The sequence below is a fragment of the Otolemur garnettii genome, unplaced genomic scaffold (assembly GCF_000181295.1).
Source record: "Otolemur garnettii isolate 467f Iridium unplaced genomic scaffold, OtoGar3 scaffold00151, whole genome shotgun sequence".
Taxonomy (NCBI): Eukaryota; Metazoa; Chordata; class Mammalia; order Primates; family Galagidae; genus Otolemur; species Otolemur garnettii.
The window spans coordinates 724,920-734,707 of NW_003852546.1; the positions used below are offsets into that span (position 1 = coordinate 724,920).

Here is a 9,788-nt window from a genome sequence, read left to right on the forward strand (position 1 = left end):
CCCGCCACAACGCCTGGCCATTTTTTGGTTGCAGCCATCATTGTTGTTTGGTGGGCCCGGGCTGGGGATTCGAACCCGACACCTTAGGTGTATGTGGCTGGCGCCTTAGCCGCTTGAGCCACAGGCGCTGAGCCTCTTAATCTATTTTCAACACTGTAGATAAACTATATATACTGCCAAAGCTTTTGCAAGCAGAGATATGGAAAGAACAGAGTATAATAAAGTGCTTCTCGCAGCAGCACAGTGCTAAGAAACACAGATTTCTGTGCCATTTCTCAACTCAACACTGGCTCTGCTAGGCTGGATAAATTCACAGCAATCTTCTCTCCCTATAGAGAGTAGCAATCTTACTACCCTATAAGAGAAAAGGAAAATAAAGAGGAATGCACTAAAATCTTTCAGGTTCTATCCTCAGAAACTCAAACGCGAGGTAGGAGCTACCTTTTTCTCAGTGGCTGCAGGCAGGCTTGTATACAAAGTCGGTGTAAAGAAATCTGAAACACCAGTGGGAAAAAGCCATTTTGGTGTGGTGCCTGCTGCTTAGAACAGGCCAAAAAGAGTGGCAATGACAGGAAGGAGGGGGTCCTGAGGGCCTGCATGACAATACCTTAGGAGTCCCATAGTCTAGAGAAGTCTATTTTCTCACAGATGTCTTTAAACTGGCTTAAGATGAAATGCTGAGGGTATAAACCTTTTTTGTTTTTAAAGCGGCAGAATAAAGGTCTCGATACTGCTTTTTTCTGGGCTAAGTTACAGCCAGTGATGTTGACTCAAAGCAAAACACCTGATAAGACAAATACAAGACCTGTACCAACTTGCCACATAGACCAGGGACTAGAACTCCGAGGCAGCCAAGAGAAGAGGAATAAGAAGCACTAAAAGCAGATTTCAACTTCTCCCACCTCCATCCTTTATGTTTACTTATCGTTCAGGATCAAATGACTCTGGTAAAATTACATCCTCAAAAGTTAACATGCCTCTTTTTCCCCCCAAAAGCAAACTATACTATTCAAATATCAAGTACCATTATTACAGTACCCCACAGCACCCCCCACATCCTCCCACACTCAGCCCTCACTTACATATACAGGCAGCAGCGAGGAGACGGCAGGCCAGGTAGGGTGGATCACAGGTGGGGAAGGAGGGCTGGATGATGTAGTTGGCAAAGGTGATGGCAATGATGGCCTGACTGGTAGGCTCAACAATTAGCAGTGAGGCCCAAAGACGGATGAAGGCAATGAAGCCCCCAAAGGCCTCTAGAATATAAGCATAACTGGCTCCAGATTTGGTGATGGTAGTCCCCAACTCTGCATAGCAAAGGGCACCCACAACAGAGAAGAGCCCACCAATGGTCCACACAACCAGTGACAACCCATAGGAGGCAGTGTATACCAGCACACCCTTGGGTGAGACAAAGATCCCTGAGCCGATCATGTTGCCCACCACCAGGCTAACCCCATTCAGCAGGGAGATCTCCTTCTTCAGTTGCATAGTTTCTCGGGACTTTTGAGGTGATGAGCCCACATCTTCTTCCATCTTAGGTGGGCTGGCCTCAGGAATGAGATGGTAGGTGGGTGTGGAACTCCCAAGCTCCTTGGCTTCCATGGCAAATGCTTCCTGCACACCTGTGTTTTCTATGGCCAAAGAACACAAGTATATCAGTCTAGGGCAGGAGCTGGTGAGGCTCTGGTTTAGACCAGGTTTCCCTGCCCACCTCCTATCTAGGAACAACATGTCATGCACACAGCCCGAAATATAATAGGCCTTCCCCAGTTCCCACCATAGGACACAGGAGAACAGATCTTCACTGCTCCTAAGAAAGATACCATGACAGCTCAGGCATGATGTCATGACAGCCTCCAACGAGAGGTACCTATCTTGGTGCCCAGAGTAGGCTTGCATTAGGTTTCCATAGCCTGATTCTCCCTGAGGTGACTTATGTTCTCTTCTTACCAGCTTAAAACCTATAAACCTGCCTGACAGAAGACCAGAGTCCCTGTACCAGGGACTCAGCCCTCACCAACCTAAAAGACCACTCAGTGTCCATTCTCAGGTAATCCTGCCCACTCACTTCATCCGGAACATAAACAGGGACTTCTGCAGTGTCCAGCCACATGTAGAGACATCTGTGGCTATTTTCAGACAGGTAAAAAACATAAATAAGTTGTGGGAAGGGCTAGGAAGATGCTAAGAAAAGATCATGTCACTACTACAAAGGCTACACCAAGGAAAGGTCCCTCATGAATATCACACCTGAGTATCACCATATCTCCAATACTCACCTTGGTCCCCAAACTGCTGCTTGTCCAGTCCACACCTTTCTTTCCCCAAAGTACCCAGAAGAAAGGGATTACATAATCAGAGAAGAAGGAGAAAGGACTTCTAGGGGACACTCTACCTGTGGCTAATTTGCCATAATCAGTCAAAGGAAAACAAGCAACTTCTTTTTTTTTTTTTTTTTTTTTTGAGACGGAGCCTCAAGCTATCCCCCTGGGTAGAGTGCCATGGCATCATGCTCATAGCAACCTCCAACTCCTGGGCTCAAGCGAGTCTCCTGCCTCCGCCTCCCAAGTAGCTGGGACCACAGGCGCCCGCCACAACGCCCGGCTATTTTTTGGTTGTAGTCGTCATTGTTGTTTGGCGGGTCCAGGCTGGGGATTCGAACCCGCCACCTTAGGTGTACATGGCTGGCGCCTTAGCCGGTTGAGCCACAGGCGCCGAGCCACAAGCAACTTCTTGACCCTGAACCCAGTATGACCTTCCCCTTCCCTAATTCTTGTACCCATCAGTCTTCAGATACCCTGATCCCACCTCACCTTCTGGAGAAAGGAATCTAGTGAGCCATTTAATTCCCACTCACAAACCAGTCCTTTAAGGTCACAGGTATAACTTCCAAGGATAAGAAAAGGATCAGTACCTCATCTTGCCAGGAATCTTTTATCTATTCAACAAAGTTGTATGTGCCAGAACCTGGCCTCATGGAGCTCAAAAAAAGGGAACTAAGGCCACTCGAGAGTGACTCCTACCCTACCTGTCCCAGACCCCTACCAGAATCTGGACCCCAGCCCAAGGGAGAAAACTCCTCTGGGATACTAGTAAGCCTTCCCCAGCCCCAGAGGAGTTGAGGCAGCCTACCTCTGCTTAGAGACTGAGCTTTAAGGCAGCACCACTTTTCCTTTCACTCCTGGCACCAAGCCCACAAATTTCCCTATGCAGGCATGTGGAAACAAAGTTGTTTTCACCACGTGTCTGTCAGGTGAGCCCAGGCATCCATGGGAACAAATCTAATGAACAGCTAGAAAGTCTATATGTTCATGCAAGAGTCTGGTGCAAAGGCGGGGAATGGGTGGAGGGAGGGGGATTCAAGGGTTCACTTTTGCGGTTTATCTTACAAGGGTACAAGCGAATCTTTCCATGAGTAGAATATGAACATTTTAACACAATAACTAAGAAAATTACATGAAGGGTATGTTAACCAGTTTGATGGAAGTGTTTCAGATTGTGTGTGAAAACACCACACTGTACCCCAGAAGTGCATTAATGTACATAGTTACCATTCAAAAAAAAAAAAAAAAAAAAAAGAGTCTGATGCAAAGAGACCTGGATTGTCTTTTCTACCCAACTCAAAAGAGACAAGCAGAGAAACCCAACTCCAGTGACCACTCTAGCTTCCCCTAGTTAATCAGACCCTCGCTGATGGGAGGGGTTGGAACTACTGGGTATTCATCCCTTTTGTACAGCCTGGCACTGCTGTCTGTTATGGCTTTATCAAGTTTGTCTTATACACTGATAAAACTACCCAGTGGCCTTTTTAAAAGAAGTAGGGCACAGTCACTGCCCCCACAAGACCTCTTGCTTAGGATCTCTGTCCCAGCACCTGAATGAGGGACAAGGTCCCAACTGAAAGGTGAAGGACTCTTCCTTTAGCCAAAGAGAGAGGCAGCATCACATATAACCAAGGGCAGACGAGGTCTCTTTCTTTTCATTCAGTAACACAATGCAACTGTCACCAAGAGCCTGTCAAAGTAAAGTCCCTACCTCTTTGCTAAACACCCAAGAACAGAGTGGTAATGTAACTTCAGCAGCTCCTTGAGGACAGATGAATGAGTCCCAGGCTGGACTGGCCACATAAACCTAAGGCCACTCCTCACCTCCCTTATACATCTAAACCTTACATCACACACCTCTATGAAATCTGCCAAGAACCTACATTATGCCAGGCTCTGTGCTGGGTGTGACAAGTTCCCAGCCCATCTCCCAGGCTCCCTCCTTCCCCCCAGGGTTGATTCTGAGAATAGGCTTCAGAACAAGGAAGCATGAAAAGTCCCAGGTTCAAGTTCCCTGTAGACAAATGGTGGGAACTGCCAGGCTGTAACTCCTAAGCTGTAACTCCGCCGTTCCACTTCTGTACCCACCTGCTTGCCCAGCTGCGTGCGGAAAAAAAGAAAAAAGTATATAAAAGGACAGCTTGCTTTTCACTGGGCTGCCAACTGCCTCTCAGAGCAGTGGCCCCCTGCTCAGGTGAAATAAATTACCAATTAATTACATCTAAGTGGGGTCCAAGTCTAACTTTTCCAGTCGCGATGGTTACAACACTGGGGACACAGCAGTGAACAAGATTGGTGGGGACCTCCTAGAACAAAGACACGATATGGCAGCATGGAAATGACACTGACATGAGATCAGAAGCTCCACAGGCAGAGAACTCACCAACCAGTTAGCTGTACCTCACCCTTCTCTGACCTTTAGCTTTTCTGGAGGTAAGAGTAAGATAATAGCTACCTTCCCAAACAGCCTCACTGATCTGTTGTGAGCAGCCAATTAGACAAAACTTACATAAAACATAAGGCCTGGCTAGGCGTGGTAGCTCCCTCCTATAATCCTAGCACTCTGGAAGGCCAAGGAGGGAGGATTTTTTGAGTTCAGGAGTTCATGACCAGCCTGAGCAAGAGTGAGACCCTGTCTCTACTAAAAACAGAAAAACTAGCCAGGCATGGTGGCGGGCACCTATAGTCCCAGCTACTTGGGAAGTTGAAGTAGGAGGATCACTTGAACTTAGTAGTTTGAGGCTGTAGTGAGCTATAATGATGCCATGGCACTCTAGGCCAGAGCAATAGAGTTAGACTCTGTCTCAAAAAAAAAAAAAAAAAAAAGTGAGGCCTTCCTCAGTGGGGTTAACATTGCTAAAAGACAAATTCTGAAAATAAGGATGAAAAGGAGAGCAGTAAACTCATTTCACTGGAAGATAAAATCTAGTATAAAATGAAAAGTCCTCAGGCCAGGCATAGTGGCTGACACCTGTAATCCCAGCAATCTGGGAGGCCTAGGCAGGTGGATAGCATGAGCTCACAGTTCAAGATCAGTTAGAGCAAAAGCAAGACCTCATGTCCACTATAAATAGAAAACTGAGGCAAGAGGATCACTTGAGCCCAAGAGTTGGAGGTTGATGTGAGCTATGACACCACCACACTCTACCCAGGGTGACAGGTTGAGACACTATCTCAAAACAAATAAACAGGGCAGCGCCTGTGGCTCAAAGGAATAGGGCGCCCACCCCATATGCCGGAGGTGGCGGGTTCAAACCCAGCCCTGGCCAAAAACTGAAAACAAACAAACAAATGTTTAAAAATAAAAAATCCAGAAGGCACCTGTGGCTCTGTGGATAGGGCACTGGACCCATATACAGAGGGTGGCAGGTTGGAGCCCGGCCCTGGCCAAACTGCAACAAAAAAATAGCCGGACTTTGTGGCAGGCGCCGTAGTCCCAGCTACTCCAGAGGCCAAGGCAGGAGAATCACCTAAGCCCAGGAATTGGAGGTTGCTGTGAGCTGTGACACCACAGCAATCTACCAAGGGAAATAAAGTGAGACTCTGTCTCTAAAAAAATAAAATAAAATAAAAATAAAAATAAAAGTTAAAAATCTTCAACTTCTAGTTCCCACTGAAGATGTAGAAAGCTGGGAAGGCACCACTCTCACTCCAATGACAAGAAAAGCCAGATAATCTATAAACCATAATTTTTCTCGAAGCTATCAGAAAGCAGAGGTTAGGCTGGATGCCCATAGCTTAGTGGTTAAGTGCCAGCCACATGCTCCAGGGCTGGTAGGTTTGAAACCAGCCCAGGCCTGCCAAACAAAAACAAAATAGCTGGCCCGGCTCCTGTAACTCAGTGGTTAGGGTGCCAGCCACATACACCAGGGCTGGCAAGTTCAAACCCAACCCAGACTGGCTAAACAACAACAACAACAACAACAAAATAGCCAGGCGTTGTAATTACAGGCAGGCACCTGTAATCCCAGCTACTTGGGAGGCTGAGGCAAGAAAATTGCTTGAGCCCAAGAGTTTGAGGTTGCTGGAGCTATGATGCCACAGCATTCTACCAAAGGTGACAGTGAGACTCTGTCTCAATAAAAAAAAAAAAAAAAAGGAAGCTGAAGGTAACCAACTAGACTGACACTACCTCATTGGAGCTATCTGATGGAAAGATGGAGAAGCTACCTCCAGTGAAAGAGAGATACAAGCTCTACCTCACCTGTGCAGTGGGAGAACAACAGCACCTATCATTGAGGAGGGTGAGAAGAATTGAGGTACAATTTTAGCGAATTACCAAATGTCAAATACTGGTTAGGAGAAGCCAGACACTTAGAAGTTTTTCTCCACAGACCACAGACTTCAGTGAGTGCTCACAAGAAATACTGGACAGAAGATCAGAAAAAGCCTCTCTTAAAAAGCTGGCCTGGAGGAGGAAAGATACAAAGATCCTTCACCTTGCAAGAATAAAAATTATAAACCCCTGGGAAAAGAACAGCAAACTCTGTCACTCCCAAAGTGGCTGCGCCAGAGTAAAAGGAAAAAAACCTTCTATGCCCAGAGGAGCAGCAGGAAATTCTGGCCAAGACCATTAGAAGTATCTTACCTCCGAAGGAGCAGCAGAATCACCCAGAGAAATACCTCTGACACCCAAAGAAACAGGGTCTGCCTGAGACTGAGGCTGAACCACGACACTAGAGAAACCTCCTGCTTCTCATCACCAACTTAGCCAACACCCAAGAGCAGTGTTCCACAACTATGGCTATGGACTAAGGCAGAGGTGTAAAAGGAAGGCCTAAAGCTGAGGGTGGAGAATAAATATTGAGAAAAAACTTCCCTCCAGCAAATCAACTTAAGCTGGCAAAACACCAGAGGAATTTGAAGTTGTTGGTGTACCTAAAGCAACCATAGCAACAAAACCCAAGCATAACTCAACTCCTGATTAATGGACTCAAACTCCTGTACTAATAGCCTAGCAAAAGAAAAGGGTATTGGGTGGTGCCTGTGGCTCAAAGGAGTAGGGCGCTGGCCCCATATGCCGGAGATGGCAGGTTCAAACCCAGCCCCGGCCCAAAACTGCAAAAAAAAAAAAAAGAGGGTATTTATTTCCCAGAATAAATATTACACACTTCAATTTCTACTGTTCTATATGTTATGTCTAGCAATCAATAACAAATTGGACTCTAACTCCTGAGCCCAGGCTACCCACCCTCCTCAAGCAACACAAAAAAGCAAGAGAAACAACCTACTATCAAGAGGCAAAGTAATCAGGGCTGGGCACAGTGGCTCACGCCTGTAAATCCTAGCACTCTGGGAGGCCAAGGCAGGTGGACTGCTTGAGCTCAAGAGTTCAAGACCAGCCTGAGCAAAAGCAAGACACTGTCTCTACTAAAAATAGAAAAACTAAGGCAAGAGGATCGCTTGAGCCCAAGAGTTGGAGATTGCTGTGAGCTATGACGCCATGGCACTCTACCCAAGGCAACAGCTTGAGACTCTGTCTCAAAAAAAGAAAAAAGAGGCAAAGTAATCAGTAGGACCAGACTTAGAAATGATCCAGATATTGGAAACATCAAACAGGGAATTTAAAATAACTATGATTAATGGGTGGTGCCTGTGGCTCAGTGGGTAGGGCACCAGCCCCATATACTGAGGGTGGAGGGTTTGAACTCAGCCCTGGCCAAACTACAACAAACAAAATAGCTGAGCATTGTGGCAGGCACCTGTAGTCCCAGCTACTCGGGAGGCTAAAGCAAGAGAATCACCTAAGCCCAAGAGCTGGAGGTTGCTGTGAGTTATGATGCCATGCACTCTACCAAGGGCGACAAAATAAGACCTTATGTCTGTAAAAAAAAAAAGAAATTTCAGGGTTGCAATGATCTATGATAACACCACTGTACTCTAGCTGGGGAAACAGAGTGAGACCCTGTCTCAAAAAAAAAAAATACATCCTGCAAAAACTAATGTGTAATTTCAGCAGAGCAATGAAAACCATAAGAGTCAAAATGGAAAAAGGTGGAAAAAAAATAGAACAGAGCATCTAAGAGCTGTGGGGCAATATTAAATAGTATGAGGCAAATATAAAATATATACATTTTTCCTTATTTTTAATTACTTTAGAATATAATTGACTGCCTAAAGTAAAAGTAGTCACAATGTGTTATGGACTTACATGTGGGTCATTACAAAAGTTTTGAGACAGACTGTGTTATGGTCCATTATTTCACTTCCGAAAGCACAGTTGACAAGTATCCTTTCTGACTCACCCATGCAAGTTTCTACTTGCTTAGCTTATGGCGTTGCTCAGAGGGTTCCAGTTGTTTCCGTCTGCATGGATTTTACGTTTCTTTTCTTCTTCTTTTTTGGAGACAAAGTCTCACTTTTATCACCCTTGGTAGAGTGCCGTGGCATCATAGCTCACAGCAACCTCTAACTCTTGGGGTCAAGGGATTCTCTTGCCTCAACCTCAAACTTTTGAGCTCAAGTGAGCCTCTTGCCTCAGCCTCCCCCTAGTAGCTGGGACTACAGGCACCCACCACTATGCCTGGCTAGTTTTTCTATTTTTTTGTAGCAATGGGATCTCGCTCTTGTTCAGGGTGGACCCTAACCTCTGGGCTCAGGCTATCCACCAGCCTCAGCCTTCCAGAATGCTGGGATTATATATATGAGCCACCACACATGACCCTGATTTTTACATGTCTTGATTTTTGTGTTATCTCAAAACTTTTACAATGACCCACATGGTATATGTATAAGGAAAATGTCTGAAAACAGTAGCACAAAAGATAAGAAGGAAGAATTGGAAGCATGCTATTGTAAATTTCTTATATTACATATGAAGCCATATATATAACATTTAAAGGTAAATGTAATTAATGTTCTAAAACTAGGACAACTATTATACAATTTTAAAAAAGAGGTATAAATAATGAGTTAACAGTGGAGATAAAATACATAATCCAAAAGTAGGCAGCAAAAGAAGAAAAAACTAGAAAGAACACACAGAACAAATAGAAAAAACAAACAAGATGGTAGATTTTAATCCAATTACACTGATAATTACATTAAATGTAAATGATCTAGACAGACCAATTAAAAGATACTATCAGGAATAGGTGCCCATCGCTTAGTGGTTAAGGTACTGGCCACATGCTCCAGGCCTAGTGGGTTCCAGCCTGGCCCAGGCCTGCTAAACAAACAAACAAAAAGAACAGGCATTGTAGCTGGCACATGTAGCCCCAGCTACTTGTAAAGCTGAAGCAAGAGAATCACTTAAGCCCAAGAGTTTGAGGTTGCTGTGAGCTGTGAGGGCACTCTACCGAGGGCAACATAGTGAGACTCTGCCTAAAAAAAGAAAAAAGAAAGGAAGAAATCCAATGTACATATAAAGACACAAGTTACAAGTAAAAGGAGGGAAAAACACCATGTAAACACTTATCAAAAGACAACATTAACATCAGATATTTTCTTTTTTTTTTTTTT

General features: G+C 45.1%; 1 protein-coding gene across 1 annotated transcript in view; it reads right to left on the bottom strand.

The window, feature by feature from the left end:
- SLC7A6 (solute carrier family 7 member 6) overlaps positions 1–9,788 on the bottom strand; it is a 39,633-nt gene that overhangs the window by 26,111 nt on the left and 3,734 nt on the right. The window contains exon 2 of the mRNA XM_012811107.2: positions 1,083–1,634. Coding sequence (XP_012666561.2) covers positions 1,083–1,634 — 552 coding nt within the window. The remainder of the gene's footprint in view (positions 1–1,082; positions 1,635–9,788) is intronic.